At 42.4% G+C, this 24,785-nt stretch overlaps 1 protein-coding gene and 2 long non-coding RNA genes across 5 annotated transcripts in view; 1 reads left to right on the top strand and 2 right to left on the bottom strand.

The window, feature by feature from the left end:
* LOC145545399 (uncharacterized) overlaps window positions 1–24,785 on the top strand; it is a 234,556-nt gene that overhangs the window by 88,167 nt on the left and 121,604 nt on the right. For both annotated transcript variants that reach the window (XR_014082044.1, XM_081589874.1), the window contains exon 2: window positions 20,680–20,768. Coding sequence is in view for 1 of the 2 variants with exons in the window: in XM_081589874.1 (XP_081446000.1) it covers window positions 20,724–20,768 (45 nt within the window). In the remaining variant the exon portion in view is untranslated. The remainder of the gene's footprint in view (window positions 1–20,679; window positions 20,769–24,785) is intronic.
* Window positions 1–24,785, bottom strand: part of LOC145545401 (uncharacterized) — a 95,583-nt gene that overhangs the window by 42,680 nt on the left and 28,118 nt on the right. The window lies entirely within an intron of this gene.
* Window positions 4,644–10,546, bottom strand: LOC145545410 (uncharacterized). The gene is made up of 2 exons (XR_014082058.1): window positions 6,847–10,546; window positions 4,644–5,671 (listed from the first exon to the last, which is right to left on the bottom strand). It is a non-coding gene; the product is annotated as an uncharacterized LOC145545410 (long non-coding RNA).

Here is a 24,785-nt window from a genome sequence, read left to right as displayed (position 1 = left end):
GGTCCAGTGGTTAAGACTCCACATTCCCAATGCAGTGGGTCCAGGTGTGATTCCTCATCATGGAACTAGATCTCAATTAAGAGTTCACACGCCAACTAAAGATCTGGCATGCCACCATGAAGCCTGAAGATTCCACATGCTGCAGCTAAGACCCAGCTCAGTCAAACAAATAAATAAGTAAATAAATATTAAAAAAGGGAGAGAAAACGGTATACTGAGTAACAAGGTGGAAGCAATGATTACAAAAGACGTGTGTTTGTCCTGGAATCAAGAGAAGAGAGAGGAAAAAAGAGGAGAGAGGGAAGAAGTGGTTGTCCAACTACCATTTGAAGACTTCTTGAAATTACTGGCATGGTATGGTTTTTTTGATGTTGTTTGTTTTGTTTCATTTGTATCATTTTGAGAAAGGTAGGATCATTCCACTCCATTCTTGAGACCCCTTTGGAGTCACTTGAATCTCTAAATTTGCTTCTTTCAGAGAAAATTTTTTATTTCTTGGGAAAAGTCCTTAAATTCCTTTCCTTCCTGAACAAATCATATGTTTCCTTCTCCACCAACATGAAATATTCACTGTCTCTGTGGCTAGAAGAGTAAAAATGCCCCTTCTCTCTCCCTGGAGAGAGATTGAGAGAAGAATTTGACATCAAATGTAATGACGTCATCAAAAGCAGTGACCTCCATCCTTAGGGTAGGTCTTTGTGGACCCAAGGGGTGATTGATGGGTATGCTCTCCTCTGCCCAGCAGGCTGGGGGCAAAAGGAGTAAGAGAAAGGAATGGGCAGGGTCCCTTATGATCATCTTTGCTGAGGACCAGTTTATGTCAGGCCCACACAAGCAACGAGCTTCCCTAGTGGCTCAGCTGGTAAAGAATCCGCCTGCAATGTGGGAGGCCTGGGTTCAATCCCTGGGTTGGGAAGATCCCCTGGAGAAGGGAAAGGCTACCCACTCCAGTATTCTGGCCTGGAGAATTCCATAGACTGTATAGTCTATGGGGTCGCAAAGAGTTGGACATGATGGGCGACTTTCACACAAGCAACAGCTCAGAACCCTCTGTTGGTAGAGGGCAAGGCTGATGAGATTTTGCTTTGGCATATGTATTTTTTTTATTCCATGTGTTGGGGTTGTATTGAACTCAGTAGTTATACACAGGAAACTGCTGGATTTTCCCCACTGTGACCACCTTGAAAACACACTGCTCAATTTCCTTTCCCTGTCCCCTTCTGTAGTTTAGTCAAGAAGACAAAATAAGCCTTCTTTTGACAAGTATTACTTCAAGTGTTAAAACACCCAATAGACTCTAACTCAAAACTTTGATCTCAGATCCAATTCAAAATTTCTCCCATTTCCCAAAGCCTAAGCCTGACCCTTGGCCGGGGGGTCCTATGGTTTGGGAAGGAGAGTCTGATCTAAGGGTCTGTTTGCTCATTATTCTTTCTGACTAACTCCCCCTGCTCAATTTGCATTGCTACCTTTGGTTTCTCCAGGGCTGGGGAGTAGGAGTAAAGGAGCAAGAGGGCAAAGAGTCTTTTCATGTACTTTGACCTCTTTGTGATTCTCCCTTGCCTGGAATTGCCAAGGTGTTGTGTACTTATTACTCTCTTTTATCATGGGCACTTGTGGGTCATCCACTCTGGGACTTTTGTGCTGTACTGGTTCCTGTATGGTTGACACACTCTTCAACTGATGTCTTGTGATGCACTTTCCACCCCAACTCCTGTCACAGTGGTTGCATCTCCAGCCTGGTACTGCTAGAGTCCCCTTGCTCTGGCAGGCCACTCTAGAGAGAGTGCATCCTTTCAAGATATTTTAATATACATTCCATAGTGTCCACTAGACCCATGAGGACTCATCCATTCATGGTTCACCATCCTGAGAACAGGCAGGTTGCCTCCTCCACTACCTCTGTCTTCGCCTGACTTCTGGGGGCAGCTTCTGGCTGGCTCCTGCCTTCAGAAATGATCTGTGCATGTGGCAGGCTGTGGTCTCTGTTAGCTATGTCCTCAAGCCTTCAAGGACAATGTAAGGCTCTCCCATAATGAAAGGGGAAGAGCCAAGTGACCTCTATTCTTAGGAATTCCCTTACACAAACTCTATTTGGGAATTCCAAGTCTCAAGTCCCAGATCAAGAAGTAGGCTGTTATTAGAACCCCAAAGCACCTCTCATCTTCCTTTCTAGTCACCCTAGACTTCTAGCAGCATGGATTAGTCTCTTTTTCCGTAGTCTGGAGGTAAAAGATCAGTTTGGCTACCTTGTAGTGAGTTTTGTTATCAAGTAGGTCTCTGGAGGATTGAGGAGGGCAACGCTTGTTACTTATTGCTTTCACCTTAGGGGCTTTAGCCAAAATGCAGACAGTAGGAAAAGTTCCATTTGCAACTAATGGAAATCTGTAAGTTGAAGGTTCATAAGGAGTTAGCTTTCTGTGCGGACTCTACTTCCTCATGAGTCATTCAGAAAGATTCCCAGATTGTATGATCTATGGGAATTCATATTTGTCCTCAGAAGCTGTCTGCAAACGTGTACATGTCTTCATCAACAATTACTTGCTAGATAAACAGAAAAAGTAACAGACTTGTCGACTCTGGTGGGAAACCATATAGAGCTATAACTAAAATTTACTGAGCACTTCTTCTTTGCTAAGCTTTTTCTCTGTGGGTTTAACTCTTTAAAACCCCACTACTTGGAAAGCCTCATTATTATTATCACCGTAACACAGATAAGAAGGTCTGAGGTCCAGATAGTGTAAGATATGTAATGAGGATCACACAACTGGGAAAATTGGAGCCACGTGCAAGGCCTGGTCACCTGGCTCCAGAGCTCGTAATCACTCTTCCATTCCAGGGACCAGAGTTCCCTGAGGAATCTGGGGTTCCCCATTGCTAGTTTCTGGATAAAGCTCCACTGAGTTTCCTTAGGCGGAATGACTCAGACTTAGGGAAAGGAACCATGGAAAAGGTGATGACTTCTGGGTCAAGACCAGATCTTTCGGGTAATAAACTAGATTCAAAGCTAGATGTCACTGCTCTGTGGAGTAGGGAGAAAAAGGCATTTGGAGACATGACAGTTTCTTTGGGAATAGGCTTGTGTCCATGATGGAAACCCCATGAGATGAGTCTGTCATTTTGGATATTTCTCTCTTATGCCATGGGAAAACTCATAAACAATATATGGATTTAAGTTTTGTAAAGCAGAATGTGTTGTTGGTTTATTACCCCAGTTGTTCAGACAAGACCGATACCCCTCTGCTCCTCTGTGGTGACACAATAAATGTTTCAGGCACTTGATTGAAGTGTGCTCAGCCCATCAACCTCTTTTCTGAACTCACCAGAAGGGAGAGGTACCCACTGAAGGGGCTGCCCGGGAGCTCCTGATGGTGATCAGTGGGGGAGCGGCAGGGGCTATGGCAGAGTAGGAAAGAAACCATGATGCTCAGCAAGTTCTAGGAGAAGAAAGGATGTAAAATCAATCTCCCCTTCCAATATTTTCTTAGGGAATCTGACCTGTGTGAGAGGGAAGGGAGGGAAGGAGGATGCTTGGGTTAGATGTTTCTTTACTAAAGATCAAGAAGATTGTGGCTTGGTTGCATGATTTCAAAAAGAAAGCAAGTCAGAGTGAATCTTATGTAGCCCACAGAATGGGATTCGGCAGAAAGAGGACTGAGAGGCTGCTGGATGACCAGGGCAGGAGGAAGCCAGACAGCAGCCTTGTTTGGGATCCTGGCTGAAGTGTCTAGGTGTGGAGCAGATGGTGTTTAACATGAAAGTCAGCAGTATCCACCTCAACAGAAAGGTGAAGTCTGGGCTAAAGTGGGGTGATCTGGCCATGAAGATAACAGCAGATGTTAGGCACAGCAACTTAGAGAAATATTCTGGAGCAGGTACCAATACTGCCAACTTCTCCTGCAATACTTGTCATTGGAGGACCAGACAAATAGCAAAAGAACAACATTTACCAGTTAGGGTTAGGGTTCACTTTGCAAACAGACACTGGATACCTCATATGTCTGGCCTTGCACTAAGCCATGGAGATGCCGAGGCTTTAGAAAGACATGATCTCTGCTTACAAAGAGCTCACAGTCCAGGGGGATGATCTGGCAAATCAATAGGATGGTTTGTTGTAAGTGCTCTGATGGGATATGCACAAGCCCTCTGGGCTCATAGGAGGACAGAGAATCTATATGTTAACTGGGGGAGATGGTGACAAAGAAGACTTCCTGGAGGAATGGCATTGATGGGCATGCCCTATTGACAGGGAAGCATTCAGCATGTATGTATAGGATGAATTGCTGTCAGCCTGAGAAATGGGGAGGGGATGGAGGATTTTTTTAGGCATATTCTTTTAGTTTCTTACTCAATTTGAGTAAGAGCCAGAGGAAGGAGGAGCCCTGAGGAGACTGGTATGACTAGAGAGGACTGTGGCAGCAGGAAGTGGCTAGAACTGACGCAGGAGTCAGGAACAGATCATGATGGGGTTATAACCAGCCTATGGGGTAGATGGTCCTGTCAGAACTTTACAAAGGAGACCAGTGACCTCAGGGGTTCAGAGACTTTACCCAATCACACAGTGAACGTGGCAGACCTGGGAGTGGATCTAATAGCTACCTCACCGCAAATGGAGAGCTCTTTTCCTATTTTTCATTTGCATCTTTATTTTGATAAAAGTTTAAGTTATTAAAACGTGTACCCGAATAACACGTTCATCTCCAATCGATCCCTCTGTTCAACGTTAGTCCAGAAGGCATTGCATCCTCTCAGGACTGAACAAATTGTAATGTATTAAAACAGATTCTACCCTGATCCTGATGGAGGCAGCAGATCACCAAGAAGTCAGCTCTGTGCTAAACTGGCCTGGAGTATGAGCTTGGGAGGGCCAGGCTTCATTTGTATTCCAAGGGAGAGAGTCCAGGGAGAAAAATGCACAGCAGTTTCTTTCATAAAATGTTTAAAGGACTAGTTTGTTCATGACCTTGGTTGATTAGGGTCAGGAACTTGACATCCTAATGCTGAATGTATCAGAAAAATCTGTGTTTGCTCACTGCCCCTGCTCCGAACAGGCTTCTAACTTCTAGCCTCTAACTTCCTGCATAGCCCTCAGGAAATGCAAGTTGGTCTGAGGTTTATTTTTTTGTTTTTTTTCTCCTTCTCTTTCCAGTTTGGGGCAAAATCCAGCATAATTGTGGCATTTACCCACTGATAAGTGAAAAATCAACATCATTGCAAACAGCGAGTGTTGGCCTAACTCCTAAGAACTCATAGTACTTCACCTGGTGGCTGCCTCCTTGGCCAATGTCTGATGACAGTCTTTCCATGTTGTTACCTGGCTTTCGGCTTCAGTCCTCTTTATGTCTTCCTCCCCAGGGCTCTGCTGATCCTGGCTTGTCTTGGACAAAGTTGAGAAATAGGCAAAGAATGCCTTTTGGGCTCTGAATCTTCTTTTTCGTCTTCTTCCTATGGGACTCACGCTCAGTGGTTCAGGTGCCCAGTGTTACATCATTTATCTCTCCTCTTCCATCAAGATGATGACCAAGAAAGAATCTCAGACTTAATTGTTGGAAGAGACTAACTTCAATGATAACAGCTTACACATAGGCGGGACAAACTCTGCAAAACACCTGGTTCTCAAATTTTTGTGTACATTGACTCAAAGAGTTATCCCAATAATTCTGTACATTGACTCAAAATAATTCTGTGCACTAGAGAAAGTCATTAGCTCTCTCAGTCACAGAGCGGTTAGTTTACTGACCCAAGGTCATAGTGTTAGAACTCGGTAGAGACATTTGAACCCAGGAAATCTGACTTTGTCCATGGGCTTAGCCAATTCATTAGGAGAACAATAACACTTCACTGATGCGGACGTGCATTACTTCATTTAATGCTCCTAAATAGTTTTGATATGTGGTTTTATAACTCTGTTTTACAAACAGAAAAATGAGAGAGGAATTATTGAGATTTTATAACTAGTAAGTGGTGGAGAAAAATGTGGAGCCATGGTCTGAATGATTGCTACTATCCACCATAGCATTCCTGGATTCAGGTCCTCAATCATGGAGTGTCAGGCTCTGCAGATTTTGTGCTTTAAATAGTATCAGAATATTAAGTTGAATTATTGGAGCTATCCTTGTGGTTGAGACAATGGGTAGTAACTAGGAGGCAGGAGAAACGTTTTATTTGGGAGTGGGGGAAGTGGGCACTGAGACTTTCCTGGATGTCAAAGTTACAGTTTGTAGGCTGTGACCATTTGGCCATCCTAGCATTCTGGCCTCATTCAGAAGCTTTTTCTCTTCAGTTCTAACCCACTGTATTTGACTGTTTGCACCCCAACAGTGCACAGCCTCCCTAAAGTGGCTATGACTGAAACTAAACTTCCCTTTTTTTATTTCCCAATGGGTTTAACAGCATCACCTAAACTGGGAATGCCCTTTCTCCTTCACATTCTACATTTAATCAGCCCCTGTGTTCCGCAGACCCTGCCTTTTACAGACATTTCTGGTCTACTCTCTTATACCTCCTCACTTATCCTGTCTTTGTTCATCATCCCCACCTAAACGATCATAGGAGTGAGTTTCCCCCTCACTCCAGGTGTCTCTCTCCACCAATCATCGATCACTGCTTCCTGGAGTAATTGCTCTCACATGGAAACTGATCATGTCACTTCCTGCTCAAAATCTGTCAGCAATGGGCCCCAAACACTTATGTAGCATTTCCTCAAACTTCAGACTATGGCCTTCAGTAATGTACTCTTGCAGCTAATGGGGTTTCTCGGACATTTAAAAATAATCCTTTATTAAAAAAAAAAAAGAATTCTCCTTGTGATGAGAACTCTTAAAATGGTTTTATCCCAATATTGACAATGTGACCTTGGGTCATTTGGCTAATAGTGCCACCAGAAGAAAAAATACTCAATTTCGCTTTAAGGGACATGACTGGGAAGATTAGGAGCAAATTTTATTAATAGGCCTTGTATTGGCTTTCCCTTTGTAAATTTGTTTTGGTTTTATTATTGCATAAAGGTTATAGACATTGAGAAGTTATAGCTAGTTTATAGATTTAAAGATAAATCTATAGATTTAAATAATGTTGTAATTAACATAAGTTGTCAGGACTTTCCTGATGGTCCAGTGGCTAGGGCTCTGTGCTCCCTGTGTGGGGGTCATGATTTCTGGTTGGGGAACTGGATCCCATGTGCTGCAAATAAGAACTTGCATGCAGCAACTAAGACCTGACATAATCAAATAAATAAATATAAAAAAATGAGTTGACAATACTAAGAATATTTAATCATTCTTTCCTTTAATTTCTGTCCATACAGTTTTGCATATCCAAGTTCAAAAACACTGACCTGTGAGGTCAAGTGCAAACTCCTTAGAGCTGTATGTGTCTTGTCTCTATCTCCTTCCAGCCTCCTTGACTAGAGCTCCCTGACAGTAGGAACAAACAATTTCTTATTCCTATTTGTACCTACACGTCTGACCGTGAGTGAGGGAAGGAAGCAATGAACATGTGATGGAGGCACAGACCTAATGGCCAACTCCTAACATTACTTTAAATATTAACATTCCTTGTTTGACTTCAGGCTGGGACACCATGCTCTCTCCCCCATCTGTTCAGCCACACTTTTATTTTATGTACTAAATGACTAAGTCATTTACAGGGGAAGAGGGACAGAGGAAAAAAATGTTCAAAACTTACACTCATAGGGGAAGGTCAGATGCAGCCTGTATCCCAAGGGAAGGAATCATCTCCCCACAGTGTTTTCAACTTGGAAATTCCCAGAGGATCAAAGAGAGCTGTCCGCTTTGCTCCTTGTCTCACAGTATGTCAGCTGCTCCCCTCCCACCCTTTCTTAGCTCCTAAAAAAAGGACAATTCGTTTAAACAGACTTTTATGTCTACATTATTTTTAGCCCAGAAAGCATTTGCTTATAATGTTTGTGTATGGGAATGTGAATTCAGGTCAGCTGATGATCAGTTCAGATACCCGAACATGCCTGCAGCCGCATTGGGGCACAGTAACCAGCCAACAGAACGGGACAGCAGATGATGAGCTCCTATCAGTTCCAAAATCTTATTTTGAGTGGCAATCAACTCTAGAGGGTTTTGTGGCCATACCAATCTCATAAGGAGGATTTGGGTGTATGACCCAGATAACCACGATGGTGTGATCACTCTCCTAGAGCCAAACATCCTGGATTGCGAAGTCAAGTGGGCCTTAGGTAGCACCACTATGAACAGAGATAGTAGAAGTGATGGAATTCCAGCTGAAATACTTCAAATCCTAAAAGATAATGCTCTTAAAGTGCTGCACTCAATATATCAGCATATTTGGAAAACTCAGCAGTGGCCACAGGACTGAGAAGGGCAATGCCAAAGAATGTTCAAACTACTGCACAATTGCCCTTATCTCACATGCTAGCAAAGTAATGCTCAAAATTCTCCAAGCCAGGCTTCAACAGCACGTGAACCGGGAACTTCCAGATGTTCAAGCTGGATTTAGAAAAGGCAGAGGAACCAGAGATCAAATTGCCAACATTGTTGGATCATAGAAAAAGCAAGAGAATTCCAGAAAAACATCTACTTCTGCTTCATTGACTACAGTAAAGCCTTTGTGTGGATTACAAAACTGTGGAAAATTATTGAAGAAATGGAAATACCATACCACGTTACCTGCCTCCTGAGAAATCTGTTTGCAGGTCAAGAAGCAACAGTTAGAACTGATCATGGAACAACGGACTGGTTCCAAATTGGGAAAGGAGTACGTCAAGGCTGTATATTGTCACCCTGCTTATTTAACTTATAGGCAGAGTACATCATGTGAAATGTTGGGCTGGATGAAGCACAAGCTGGAATCAAGATTGCCGGGAGAAATGTCAATAACCTCAGATATGCATATGATACCACCCTTATGGCAGAAAGTGAAGAGGAACTGAAGAGCCTCTTGATGAAAGTGAAAGAGGAGAGTGAAAAAGCTGGCTTAAAAGTCAACATTCAAAAAACTAAGATCATGGCATCCAGTCCCATCACTTCATGGCAAATAGATGAGGAAACAATGGAAACAGTGAGAGACTTTAATTTCTTGGGCTCCAAAATTACTGTAGATGGTGACTGCAGCCATGAAATTAAAAGACACTTGCTCCTTGGAAGAAAAGCTATCACCAACCTAGATAGCATATTAAAAAGCAGAGACATTACTTTGCTGACAAAAGTCTGTCTAGTCAAAGCTATGATTTTTCCAATAGTCATGTATGGATGTGAGAGTTGGACCATGAAGAAGGCTGAGTGCTAAAGATTTGATGCTTTCGAACTGGTGTTGAAGAAGACTCTAAGAGTCCGTTGGACACTTGGACTTCAAGGAGATCAAGCCAGTCAATCCTAAAGGAAATCAATCCTAATATTCATTGGAAGGACTGATGCTGAAGCTGAAACTCCAATACTTTGGCCACCTGATGTGAAGAGCTGACTCATTGGAAAAGACCCTGATGCTCGGAAAGAACAGGAGGAGAAGGGGATGACAGAGGATGAGATGATTGGATGGCATCAGCAACTCGACGGACATGAGTTTGAGCAAGCTCTGAGAGATGGTGAAAGACACGGAAGTCTGGTGTGCTGCAGTCAATGGGTCGCAAAGAGTTGGACATGACTGAGCAACTGAGCTGAACTGCAGCCCATCTCATTTCTTCAAAGAGAAGAACTTTCTTTCTTTTTTCCTTCTTTCTCTCTTTCTTTCTTCCCACCGTTCAATAATTGCCTCATGTGCCAGGCACCATGCAAACCCTGCCTAGCTTTTGATCCTGATCAGATACAGTGAAATTATCAAATAGATTCTTCCTGTATGTGCATAAATCTTTACATAGAGACAACTGGGTTGTGATGTAAGAGAGTGTCAACCTTGGTTCTCTTGCTAGAAATTTTTCTTTTAATGCTGCCTTTTAAAAAAGTTTTAAAAAGTATCAACTTAATAGTGAATATTTAGAAAAATGGTACACACAGACATCATAGTAATATAATATGTATACAATTATCAACTATTTTATGAAACCTCATCACGGATGGCTGACATTTTCCAACAGATAAAACTAGACAAAGCTACTAGATATATTTGAAGTTTCATTTTAAATATCATTTAGTCATATAGACAATTGGAAGGTTTTAAAAAATAAATGTTACAAACATATGGATTTCTGAAGTATAAATTGACCTACAAATTTATGTATTTTCATAATATTTTTCATTAAAGCATCATTAAAGAAATATCTGGAGACAAGGAGACATAGGTCCTTCTACTTTTGTAACATGAGGTGAATCATTCACTTGTTTTGATCTTACAATCTGTTCTGTATTATGATGATGGAAAAAATACCTGCCCTTTTTTGTAAATAGGAAGTGCAGTGATGAGGATTAAAACTAAAACAAGATGTTCTAGGTGAAAGAGCTTTGTCAGTAGTATAAAGTACTAAACAAATGTATGGGAGGGTTATTGTTCTTAGCTAGCCTCCCCCAACCCTTCTCATTAGAACATGGCATACTGTATAAATCAAAGTGATTATACAGATAAGGCACTGGTTTCATACTGCTCAACAACATGGTGTGTGTGTTCAGTTGTTCAGTCATGTCCGACTCTTTGCAACACTATGGACTGTAGCCAACCAGGCTCCTCTGTCCATGGGATTTCCCAGGCAGGAATACTGGAGTGGGTTACTATTTCCTCCTCCAGGAGATCTTCCTGACCCAGGGATTGAACCCACATCTTCTGTGTCTCTTGCATTGGCAGGTGAATTCTTTACCACTGAGCCACCTGGGAAGCCCCAAAAGCATGGTGGGCACCCTCAATCATTCCACCAGACAGGTGCTTAGAGAGCACCAGGCCTGGATGCTTGGAGACAGAGGTAGGTGACCACAGTCACAGGTAGGACAGGTGTGAAGGGTGTGCACTATGGGTGGAGGGGCCACCACGTGGAAGGGTCAGTCATTTTTGTTTGGTATCCTGAGCTGCACAGATATACAGAAAACAACCAAATACTAGCTGTCTGAGGTTGCCACTGTCCCCTTCCTTAGCACTTTCCCGTGGACAGCAGTTGTTCAAAAGACTTGAACAAGTTCCCAGAGATTTCCAGTTACTTTAATTAAATCTTCTCACTGCACCCAAATGGGAAGACAAAGCCATCCTCTGCTTTCTGGGAGTGGTATGTAAACATCCTGCCTTAAATCACAGTGATAACTTGGTTCGTTTGTTAACTCTTACTGCCTACCCAACCCCCTTCTCTCTTCAGCTTCCAAGCTGTCTTCTGCTGTGTCCACCCACAAGCAGACATGCAGAGTGGGGAGGAAATGTTAGCACTTCAGTGTGGGAATAAAGGGCTTTTCCTCTGATATAAATATCCACTTTGTTTCCTGCTTCCCTACCTTTAGAAAATGTACACTTCCTCTTCAAAGGAAGCAACTTGCCCTATTAGTAACAGGAAGAGCTTTTCTCACTGCTTTCTGGAACCTCATACTCATTCATTCATGCATAAATTCAACAGATAGTGATTGAAGGCCTACTATGTGCCAGGCACTGTTCTAAGTGCTTATAGTAAAGCAGTGAGCAAAAGACGTGGGGGGTCCCTGTCTTTGTGGAGCTTATATATAGAGTGAGAGGACATAGTCAATAAGACAAGATAGCTTCAGACGGTGAATGAAATAGAAAGACTGATAGAAAACAAAAAGGGAGAGAGTGTATCTGGGGAAACCTCCCTGCGGAAGGGTGTTTGAGCTGAGACCCGAGAATGAGGATATGCTGTGGGTGGATCTTGCACAGAGTGTTCCTTATTAAGGGAACATCAAGGCCCATCTCACTTGCTGAGAAGCCCATGTTTGCTTGGCTGATATTGAGAGCAGCTGGGTGTCCAGATTCCCAGGCCAGTTTTCTGTTCTCTAAACCATGTTACTAGTGGGTGCTCACAGGTATAAGAATGTGGGCTATTTTTTTCTCTGCTGATTCCCTCACTTTGTAGGGCTTTCTCTGGCAAAGAGAATAACACAGACTGTGTAGCTGGTTTCAAGTCATTGCCTTTCCTCAGTCACCCCTGTTTTAAGCTAAGCCTCTAAAACCTATGTTGTGATCTGGGTCTGCAATGTTTATTGAAGCCAAAATTAGGACACAATTATCCCTCTTAATTACTAATAATAGACATTGTGACCTTTAATCTTCAGACACAGACCTCACTCTGGGAACTTATAATGGGACCAAAGTAATAAGCGTTTAAGAATGGAAACCTGTGCTTCGGATTGGAAGAATCAATATTATTAAAATGACCATACTACCCAAGGCAACCTACAGATCCAATGCAATCTCTATCAGATTACCAAAGGCATTTTTTCACAGGACTAGGACAAAAAATTCTAAATTTGTATGGATGCACAAAAGACCTCAGGTAGCCAAAACAATCTGGAGAAAGAACAGAGCTGGAGGAATCATGCTCTCTGGCTTCAGAATATGTTACAAAGCTACAGTCATCAAAACAGCAAGGTACTGTCACAAAAACAGACACATAGACCAATGGACCAAGACAGGAAGCACAGAAATAAACACATGCACGTATGGTTGATTAATCTACAAAAGAGTCCAAAGTGCAGTACTTGGATGCAATCTCAAAAACAACAGAATGATCTTTGTTCATTTCCAAGGCAAATCATTCAATATCACGGTAATCCAAGCCTATACCCCAACCAGTAACGCTGAAGAAGCTGAAGTTGAACGGTTCTATGAAGACCTACAAGACCTTTTAGAACTAACACTCAAAAAAGACATCCTTTTCCTTAGAGAGGACTGGAATGCAAAAGTAGGGAGTCAAGAAACACCTGGAGTAACAGGCAAATTTGGCCTTGGAATACAGAATGAAGCAGGGCAAAGGCTAATAGAGATTTGCCAAAAGAACGCACTGGTCATAGCAAACATCCTCTTCTAATAACACAAGAGAAGACTCTACACATAGACATCACCAGATGGTCAACACTGAAATCAGATTGATTATATTCTTTGCAGCCAAAAATGGAGACACTCTATACAGTCAGCAAAAACAAGACCGGGAGCTGACTGTGGCTCAGATCATGAACTCCTTATTGCCAAATTCAGACTGAAATTGAAGAAAATAGGGAAAACCACTAGGCCATTCAGGTATGACCTACATCAAATCCCTTATGATTATACAGTGGAAGTGACAAATAGATTTAAGGGACTAGATCTGATAGACAGAGTGCCTGATGAACTATGGACAGAAGTTCGTGACATTGTACAGGAGACAGGGATCAAGACCATCCCCATGGAAAAGAAATGCAAAAAAGCAAAATGGTTGTTTGAGGAGGCCTTATAAATAGCTGTGAAAAGAAGAGAAGCAAAAAGCAAAGAAAAAAAGGAAAGATATTCCCATTTGAATGCAGAATTCCAAAGAATAGCAAGGAGAGATAAGAAAGCCTTCCTTGGTGATCGATCCAAAGAAATAGAGGAAAACAACAAAATGGGAAAGACTAAAGATCTCTTCAAGAAAATTAGAGATACCAAGGGAACATTTCATGCAAAGATGGGCTCAATAAAGGACAGAAATGGTACGGACCTAACGGAAGCAGAAGATATTAAGAAAAGGTGGCAAGAATACACAGAAGAACTATACAAAAAAGATCTTCATGACCCAGATAATCACGATGGTGTGATCACTCACCTAGAGCCAGACATCCTGTAATGTGAAGTCAAGTGGGCCTTAGGAAGCATCACTACGAACAAAGCTAGTGGAGGAGATGGAACTCCAGTTGAGCTATTTCAAATCCTAAAAGATGATGCTGTGAAAGTGCTGCACTCAATATGCCAGCAAATTTGGAAAACTCAGCTGTGGCCACAGGACTGGAAAAGGTCAGTTTTCATCCCAATCCAAAGAAAGGTAATGCCAAAGAATGCTCAAACTACCACACAATTGCACTCATCTCACACACTAGTAAACTAATGCTCAAAACTCTCCAAGCCAGGCTTCAACAAAGCGTGAACTGTGAACTTCCAGATGTTCAAGCTGGTTTTAGAAAAGGCAGAGGAACCAGAGATCAAATAGCCAACATCTGCTGGATCATCAAAAAAGCAAGAGAGTTCCAGAAAAACATCTATTTCTGCTTTATTGACTATATCAAAACCTTTGACTGTGTGGATCACAATAAACTGGAAAATTCTGAAAGTGATGGGAATACCAGACCACCTGACCTGCCTCTTGGGAAATCTGTATGCAGATCAGGAAGCAACGGTTAGAACTGGATATGGAACAACAGACTGGTTCCAAATAGGAAAAGGAGTACGTCAAGGCTGTATATTGTCACCCTGCTTATTTAACTTATATGCAGAGTACATAATGAGAAACACTGGTCTGGAAGAAGCACAAGCTGGAATCAAGATTGCTGGGAGAAATATCCATAACCTCAGATATGCAGATGACACCACCCTTATGGCAGAAAGTGAAGAAGCACTAGAAAGCCTCTTGATGCAAGTGAGAGAGGAGAGTGAAAAAGTTGGCTTAAAGCTCAATATTCAGAAAACTAAGATCATGGCATCTGGTCCCATCACTTCATGGGAAATAGATGGGGAAACAATGGAAACAGTGTTAGTCTTTATTTTTTTAGACTCTAAAATCACTGCAGATGCTGATTGCAGCCATGAAATTAAAAGACGCTTATTCCTTGGAAGGAAAGTTATGACCAACCTAGATAGCATATTAAAAAACAGAGACATTACTGTGCCAAAAAAGGTCCATCTAGTCAAGGCTATGGTTTTTCCAGTAGTCATGTATGGATGTGAGAGTTGGACTGTGAAGAAAGCTGAGCACAAAAGAATTGATGCTTTTGAACTGTGGTGTTGGAGAAGACTCTTGAGAGTCCCTTGGACTGCAAGAGATACAACCAGTCCATCCTAAAGGAGATCAGCCCTGGGTGTTCATTGGAAGGACTGATGTTGAAGCTGAAACTCCAATTCTTTGGCTACCTCATGCAAAGATTTGACTCATTGGAAAAGACCCTGATGTTGGGAAGGATTGGGGGCAGGAGGAGAAGGGGACGACAGAGGATTAGATGACTGGATGGCATCACCAACTCGATGGACATGAGTTTGAGTAAACTCTGGGAGTTGGTGATGGACAGCGAGGCCTTGCATGCTGCGATTTATGGGGTCACAAAGAGTCGGACATGACTGAGCAACTGAACTGAAGTGAATCTACAGCAAAAGAGTTAAGAATATACATTGGAGAAAAGACAGTCTCTTCATTAAGTGGCTTAATTTTCAATGTATACAAATAGCTCAATTAAAAAAAAAAAAAACAAGCAACACAATAAAAAATGGGCAGAAGATCTAAATAGACATTTCTCCAAAAGAGACATACAGATGGTCAACAGGCTCATGAAAAGATGGTAAACATCATTAACCAGAGAAATGCAAATCAAAACTATAATGAAGTATCACCTCATGCTGGTCAGAATGGCCATCATAAAAAACTCTACAAATAATAAATGCTGGAGAGGATGTGGAGAAAAGGGAACCCTTCTACACTGTTGGTGGGAGTACAAATTGTTATAGTCACTAGAGAAAACAGTATGGAGTTTCCTTAAAAAACTAAAAATAGAGTTGCCATATGATCCTCCAGTCCCACTCTTGAGCATATATCCAGAGAAAACCACAATTCAAAAAGATACATGCACCCCAAAGTTCATAGAAGCACTATTTGCAATAGCTAAGACATGGAAGCAACCTAGATGTCCACTTATAGAGGAGTGGATAAAGAAGATGTGGTATATATATACAGTGCAATATTACTCAACCTTAGAAAGGAATAAAATAATGCCATTTGCAGCAATAAGGGTGGATCTAGAGATTATTATACTAAATAAAGTCAGACAATGAGAGGCAAATATCATGTGATATCACTTACATGTGGAATTTTAAAAATGATACAAATGAAGCTATTTACAAAACAGAAATAGGCTCACAGACACAGAAAATAAACTTACGGCTACCAAAGGGGAAGGGGGAGGGATAAATTAGGAGCTTGGGATTAATAGATATACACTTACTATATATAAAATAGATAAACAACAAGGATCTACTGTATAGCACAGGGAACTATATTCAATATTTTATATTTCCCATAATGGAAAAGAATTTGAAAGAATATATATATATTATATATATAATATGCGGAGAAAGCAATGGCACCCCACTCCAGTACTCTTGCCTGGAAAATCCCACGGACAGGGGAGCCTCGTGGGCTGCAGTCCATGGAGTCGGACACAACTGAGCGACTTCACTTTCACTTTTCCCTTTCATGCACTGGAGAAGGAAATGGCAACCCACTCCAGTATTCTTGCCTGGAGAATCCCAGGGACGGCGGAGCCTGGTGGGCTGCCGTCTATGGGGTCGCACAGAGTCGGACACGACTGAAGAGACTTAGCAGCAGCATATATATATATGAATCATTTTGCCATACACCCCAAGTTAACACAACATTGTAAATCAGCTATGCTTCAATTTCAAAAAGAGGAAAGAAAGAATGAAGGAAAGGACAGCTGTGAATTTGTGAATAGACCAGGTTCCTGGTTTGGACTGATGGTGTTAATCAAGAAGAACATGGAATGGGAAAACTCCCTTTACAAATCAATAATCAAGAGAAAGAGAAGCAGATTTCAGATAGGAAAATTATCTACCAGATATTAAGAGGTATCTTTCTCGATGTCACACCTCATCAGTGTACTTTGAGAACAGCTCCTCCTAAAGGAAATTTTTGGTGACATGGTTCCTGTTGGGCTGCACCTCACAGGCCTGAAAGACTTGCAGTTGCCAGAACAAAGGCAGACTCTGGAGACAGTGACTAAGACACTAGTGGTTCATTGGATGGGGCCATCTTATGCGTCTGAAGCAAAAGGGTCCTCGAATGTCACCCTGCCAGGTAGAGCAAGCAGGACAAGGCAGTCATCTTGGGTGTTCTGGGGAGAGGGACGCTACCATTTATAGGGGGAACTGATGTCTGGTTGGCTCATCAGAGAAACCAGCAATGCACAGCCTCGCAGGTTAATGACCATCACTAGGGCAGATGTTTCCCTTTATTACACAAGCAGGTGGAGCCACTCAAGCCTAGGGATTAGAACAATCACTAGTCAGGGCAGGGAGCAGGCACACTGAGATGAGTCGGTGTAAGGGAAGCACCTTACACCTGACAGAATGTAAGGTGGCTGATTGAGCAGAGGAGGAACAGAGAGCAAAAACTAGCCATCTTTGGTGTCCTGACCACTCGGCCCCTCTTCATCCTTTCCCTGTTTACACACCCATTTAGCCCTAGGAGTATCTGAAGTATATGACCATCACTTTCCCCACAAAATTAAAGGGTATAAGAAACAGAAGAAAATACACTGCAACTCGTAGCAAACAAAATAGCACTCGATTTCTAGGCTGACTCAGCTCCAGAGGCTCACTGGTCTCACTGACAAGTAGAAACAGGAGGTCTGAGCAGCACACAGAGAGACAAGAGGAATGCTACTATTTTGAAGAAGGACAGAAAAATTTATCTGCTTCTGTTGCTCTCATCTTTTAGGCGTTTCTATTGCCTTTTTGTCGGTCTTTTTTTTTGTATTGGCGTATAGTTGTTTTACAATGTTGTGTTAGCTTCTACTGTACAATAAAGTGAATCGGCTATACATATACATATATCCCCAGGTTGTTGGATTTCCTTCCCATTTAGGTCACCACTGAGCACTGAGTAGGTTTCCCTGACCTATACAGTAGGTTCTCACTAGTTACCTATTTTATACATAGAATCAACAGTGTATGTATGTCAATTGCAATCTCTCAATTCATCACCACCCCCACCCCCTTTACAATAGCCAGAACATGGAAGCAACCTAAATGTCCATCAACAGAGCAATGGATAAAGAAGATGGGGTGCCTTTTCATCTTTTTCCTGCCTCTGGAGAGCCATAGCTCACCAGTTATCACTACCCATCTGGTGGACCCTCGGTCACATCGCCAATTATAACATCATTCTGTCATTTTTCCTGTCTGACAAGTCCCCCACTGCATCATTTTGGCCAACTCAAGCATAACTCCCAGCCTACTCTGGCCACACCCACAATAAATGGCTAATGATTTCCTGTTTCTAGGAACAGAGGGCTACTGTCTCAGGAGGATGAGAATTTAGGGTTGGTTTCCAGGGAATTGTGAGATACCCAGGTTAAGAGCTGAGGTGAAGAGTTTTGTGGGGAAAATTCTCTCTCTGAAGCTAACCAACCTGTATGGGATTAAAACCACTCCTGAGGCTTCATTAGACCTGGGATCATCCCTGATGACACAGGATAGAACTAACGATGTGAAATCAACTATTCAAATGAGGAGATTTGCATGTATTTCCAAGCCCAGGACTGGTGAACTAGCTAGAACTTTAATAATATAAGCTGTGACCATCCGCACAGTTATTACACGTTGACTGACTACACCGAGTAGGAGAAAGGCATTAATAAAATCTATTAGATATTTCATGGAAGGGTAAGATTTTTCCAGAGGAATATCATAGATTTCTCTGACAACTTCCATAGCTCTCCTCTTATTCTTAGTGATTCTTACCCAGCCTGAGTCAAAGGCAATGAAATAAGGGGTCACACACTTCTTGTTTTCTGGGGACCCTCTTCCTTTCACAGAATCATTGTGTTGCTAAGTCACCCATTGGCATGAGACTGAAAGTGTATTAGGTTTTCATGTGATTTTTTTCTCCACACAGACTCCAGAGGCCAACTCTCTCTCCATCTCTGACTCAGGCCTCATCTGATAAGCAGGCGCAATAGAGCTGCCTGAGCAGAAATTGCAAACAAGGGCCTGAGTGATCTTAGATAAGGGCCCTGGCAGGGCTGAGTTCTGGGGCCAGGTGCCTCTTCTGGAGCAGTGCTGAGGATGTCCTCAAAGATCCCTGGCCTCAAAGCTCTCCCACTGGTCTTCTCTAGAGCTCAGAATCTTTATATACATATATAAAACTGTTACTGCTTTTGTGTATGTTATTCAAATAATATATGTTCCTTGTAGAACAGTAGAAAATAAATAAAAGCCAAAGTATAAAATTCAAGTAACCCATAATTCTAACCTTTGACTGTAAACATTCTGGTTGATATGTATTCTTCTGGACTCTTCAGTATGCATGCCACATGCACTGTACGTGCGGGCATGTGCATATGTGCACACTTTTTTTCTGGTGTTTTTTAAAAAATTTATTTTATTATAGTTGATAGTTATTATAGTTGGTTTACAATGTTGTGTTAATTTCTGCTGTACAGCAAAGTGATTCAGTTATATATATATATGTATATAATGGGCTGCTGCTGCTGTCGCTTCAGTCGTGTCCGACTCGGTGCGACCCCATTGACAGCAGCCCACCAGGCTCCCCCGTCCCTGGGATTCTCCAGGCAAGAACACTGGAGTGGGTTGCCATTTCCTTCTCCAATGCATGAAAGTGAAAAGTGAAAGTGAAGTTGCTCAGTCGTATCCGACTCCATGGACTGCAGCCCACCAGGCTCCCCTGTCCATGGGATTTTCCAGGCAAGAGCACTGGAGTGGGTTGCCATTGCCTTCTCCATATTATGTGCATATATATATATATAAAATACATTATTTTTCATATTTTTTTCCATGATGGTTTATCACAGGATACTGAATATAGTTCCTTGTACGTGTACATTTTTTTATGTCAGTCTGTAACACGTGTTGTATAAGTTATTTTTTCTCTGTTAATTCCTTATTATAGACTGTTTTCTATATCACAAGTTCTTCTATGTCATTGTAATGGATGCATAGTAATTCATTATATAATTTATATAGAGAGCTTCAATTAAACCTCTCTATGTGGGATATTTAGAGTTTCTAATTTTTTGCAAGTCTTTTATAAACATTTCTCAAGTGAAATCTTTGCACAGAGATTGATCTGTGTTTATCTAGGTGTTTATCTTTTGGAACATCCCTCTGGGTCCGGGCCACCTTGGATGTCTTAGTCCATTTGGGCTGCTGTAACAAGCATTACAGTCTTGGTAGCTTGTAAACAACAGAAATGTATTTCTCACAGTTCCAGAGGCCAGAAATCTCAGATCAGGGTGACAGCATGGTGGTTCTGGTGCAGGCCCCTCTCCAGGTTGCAGAATGCCAACTTCTTGTATCCTCACATGACGGAGAACAGAGGGCAGTAAGCTCTCTTGAGACTCTCACAAGAGCACTGATCCCGTTCATGAGTGCTCTGCCTTCATGACCTCATCTAATCCTCATCATTTCCCCAAGGCTCCACCTCCTAATATCATATTGCAGGGTAGGGTTTCAACATATGAATTTTGGGGGGCGGGGGATACATTCAGCTTATAACCTTGGATAATCTATGACTAGAGACAGATTCATAGAATCATAGATTCTCTTCAAGAGGAAACTTAGTCATCCTCTGTTTGCTGAAAAATGAATTAATAATAATAAAACCTAATTCAGTTTTCCTTCTCTTTTCTATCCCCATCAGTCTGTTAATAATTGAACAGCTCTGGAGATGGGTACTCACGATGTGTATATAGTTTCTTATAACCCACAAAGGGTTTCACATACAGTATTTTACTTTAACCCCAGAATAACTTATGGAATAGAACTGATATTTTTAAATTTTTTTTTTTTCAGATGCTATGGCTGAGCTCAGAGGCGGTAAGTGACTTCTCTGATTTATGCTGCTGGTACCTAGCGGAGTCTTCATCTCTGAATTCAAACAGGTATGTGGGCAGGGTGGGGTGGTGGTGCTGGTGTAAGGGGGTGAGAGGTAGAGGTTTTTTTCTCTCAAGGCCCAGTCGTCTGTTCAGTGTTTTTTGCTGAGTCCAAGCCATTCTTGCATCAGCTCCACCTCTCTTGCTCTGATTCTTCAGTTGTGTCTAGATAGAGTGAATCTACTCTTTGGTTCACCAGCTAGTCCTTCCTGAAGGTCTCTGAGGAGGTAAGGTAAGTTTTGAACTGGGGGAGGGGAGATATGAATGGAGGCCAAGGGGTCCAGCGCAGGAAGAAATAGCCTCCTGGAGCTGTTTGGGTGTGAGGTGAAGTTGCAGGCAGCAGGAAGAGAGAAATGAGAGTGAAGGGTCTCCTAGAATACACCTGGTCCTGCAATTGTTCCTGTTGGATTAGAGCCATGGCTGTTTCTGACTCTGGGCCAGCCATGGATCACTGTGATAAGTGTACTTTAATTTCACCCTATCATATTCTTATCATTAGAGGATCAAGAAAATGAGCACATAGAGATAATCACTATGGAGAAAAATCAATCTAGATGTATTTATATTTTTCCTTTTATTTTGAATGTTTTGCTTGACTTCCCTCCATTTGAAGTTGCTTCTCTGATATCGCAGAGAGAAGATTTGCCTGATGATCTCAGCCAGAAAGTGATCACAGAAGTAGCTTTCTTTAGGGCACTGAGTATTTGCTCTTAGGAGGAGCACGCTGTCCGAGGGCAAAGCCAAGAGCAGCCTAAGGGCTGAGAAACGCAGAGCCCTTGGCTTGAAGGACGAGTGGAGAGAGCGCCCCCTTGTGGAACTCGCTCATTGTCTAATCTGCCTGGCAACAGGCTCTTGCAGAGCTTTAAACCAATGGCTATTTTCTTTGCGTTGATTGGTGTTGGAGGGTATTCTTAGAAGATTCTGAGCACAATTTCTGGCTTATTTTAATAGCCACCAAGAATGGATCATTTCAATCAATGTGCAGTTCAAAAGACTACACTATTTTTTTTTTTTTTAGAGAGCCATATTACCTGTAAATTGTCTCCCAAACTGGGGTGTTGGATAATTATTTTTATATTTTGGTGCAAAGCCTTAAAAAATGTGATCTTGCAATTAGATTATTTTTTAAAGCTACCTTTCCCACCTGGGTAGGAATTAAGCAAAGCCCAGGCCTATTGGGGCTATTTTTAGTCCTGATTAATGACTAGGCCAAGATAATTCCAAGTTCAGCTGCTTATGTTGAGGCGACATGACAGCTGGGCTCAGGGCATCCTCAGGTCAAAGCCGACATTGTAACAAAATGGTGCCCTCCCCAACTCTCGGCAGAGTGCAGGGGTGGCACTTTCTGTGACACTGGTATCAGCTTTGCCAGCCTGGAGTTAGTGAACAGAGGAGAAACTGCTGATTCAGGGGCCTGCAGACATGGCTGATCTCACTGCAGTGAAAATAGGTCAGTCATGACATGGCGATAAGCCAAAAAACAAGAAAAAAACCAAAACGCGGCCAGGCGCTCTGAACTGGCTGCCAGTGGCAAGATCCATTTTACTAGAACTCCAGCAAGAAAGCAATCTGCTTGAATTTGTTTAGAACTACGACAGGGTGGCAGAACTCAAGCTCGGATGGTGCTCTCTCTCTCCCTTGCCTTTATTTTCTTAAGCTTTCAAGTTGTTCCTTGTTTCAGTTTATCCCATGTCCATTCCCATGCACTGAAATAACTCTGGGCCTCCTGCTTCTTTTATGAACAGCCAAGCTGATCTGATTCCACTACCCCTCCCCTCCCACCCCCACCAAGTGGTAGAGCAGAATGGAGACAAGGATGATGTTTTCCTCTCTGATTCCTTATATGCTGGGGCTGAAATGATTCTGGCCGGTCTAGTCCCTGCCACACTGATCTTCACGAAACCATCCATCTCTGTGATTTTAGGGAGAAACGTCTCCCTATGTGGTATTGCCATTACATAATAAAATAGTATTTTACTTCGTTTTGGTTGGTGTCATGCCAGATTGGTGTTTCCTGTTACTCTCAGTAATTCCTTGAGAAGAGAATGCGGGTTGTGGAGAAGAAGGCTTGGAGTTGCTCGGTGTGATTCAGTGTAGAGCTCTGGCCAGAGGACCTAACAGGTCCCAGATTGCTGACTCCACCTCCTGAGGTTTGATTCAGTTGATCAGGAAGAGGGGCCCAAGACTGTGCATTTCTAAGCAGTTTGCAGGTGACCACATTCGGAGAGGCAGGTCAACAGTGGCCTCAGGACTGCCTCCACCTGAGCGATTTCCATATCTCTTCATTAGACAATGAGAAACCCACTGATCAGATGAAGGGACCTATAAAGTGAATTGATGGATATGGGAGATGAGTATTGCAGTAGCAGGGGGTAGGGAGTACAGCTATATATTAAAGAATAAATGGCTGTAACATATATCTGAGAAAACCACAGAGACCTCTCAGTGACTCTCAGAAGAAAACAAGGAAGAGTTCTGGAGATAATGCTCATAGGTAGAGATGTTAACATAAATTTTAAGATTTTAGTTCAGAGAACTGAACGTAACTTTAAAATATATCATTTTAAGTATCACCCAAACTTTTTATGCGAGACTTGTAAGTAGAACACTCCACCAAAGTTTTGCCCTCTAGGGACAGATTTCCAGAAGGTGTAAAGCTTTCCACTATTCATATATTCCATTCAAAGCTTTATAAGGCTCTCAGAACCAGATGAAAATACTCCCAAGGAAAAGTGTCTTTGTGGAGAACATTCCAGTACCTGTTTTATGGGGTTGGTCAAAGAGTTTGAGTTTTTTCACAAGATGTCACAAAAAACCTGGATGAACTTCTTGGCCAACCCAATAATAATACACCATCAAGTAATTGTGGTATATTATTAAAATTTGTGCCAACCTCAGTGCCAGATTCAAAATCACCTAGAGAAACTTGTCTAGTCCAATAGGAGGTCCTGGGTTTCTTTCCTTGCCTGTCACCTATTTTGAGCTTCTCTTCATTTTCTCTGGCTGGAGCAGTTACATCTACCAGAGCTTCAGAGGTGAGAACCACCAGTGGTGCCATCTTGGAAAGTCCCAAGCTGTCTGGCATGATGGATACTGTATCTCTCTGGACCCTGGGAGTCTCATATGACTCTGACTCCTTCAAGAGAAGTAGCTTCCTATCGGTGAAGCTGCAAGAGGGGACATCTGTCCTGAAAATAGTCAGCCAAACTGACCACCTGCCACTGCCATCGTATCTTGCTTGGCATTAGTGGGCCCAGACAAGAGACGTTTTTGCCATTCACCCCTGAAACCCATGGGTGCACCTCCTAGAACTTGTTTCTCACCGACTAACTTAGAGCCAAAAGTTCTGACTTGCACACAAGATGTTGGATCTCATGAGTTTGAGCTTCTGCCCACAGAATTTAGCTATGTCCGTGGCACCTTCCTGATGTTGCACAGCTCTGAGGCCCTCCATACAGAAATGTGTTTACATTAAAGGATTTAAACCAGATGAAATCAGCTGATGCCAGTACAAGAACCTGGCTGAAACAGGTGACTAAGGCCTTCACCATCTGCTTCAGGTCTTCCCTTACCAGTTTTCAAAGGGAGAGTCCTGGATGCTCTTGTACAGGGGGTGCCTCTTTTGGCTTCTCTTCTTTTTAGTTCTTGGCTTAATATCCCTGGGTCTGGTCAGAGAAGGGATTGGCCTTAATGCCATGGTTATCCTGAAATCACCTACAATTATCCACTAAGGATACAGGCTTCTCTGGTAGCTCAGAAGATAAAGAGTCTGCCTGCAATGCAGGAGACCCGGCTTCGATCCCTGGGTCAGGAAGATCCTCTGGAGAAGGAAATGGCAACCCACTCCAGTATTCTTGTCTGGAAAATCCCAAGGACGGAGTAGCCTGGTGGGCTACAGTCCACGGGGCTGCAAAGAGTCAGATATGACTGAGCCACTAACACAAGGATACAGACTTTGATTCTCTAAGATTTGTGGGAAATGGCCAACAAAATGCCAGGAAAGATCTATTCAGGATCTGTCCATAC

The sequence above is a fragment of the Giraffa tippelskirchi genome, chromosome 4 (assembly GCF_054371585.1).
Source record: "Giraffa tippelskirchi isolate mGirTip1 chromosome 4, T2T-mGirTip1v1.2.pri, whole genome shotgun sequence".
NCBI lineage: Eukaryota > Metazoa > Chordata > Mammalia > Artiodactyla > Giraffidae > Giraffa > Giraffa tippelskirchi.
This window is presented reverse-complemented; position numbering and strand designations above follow the sequence as displayed.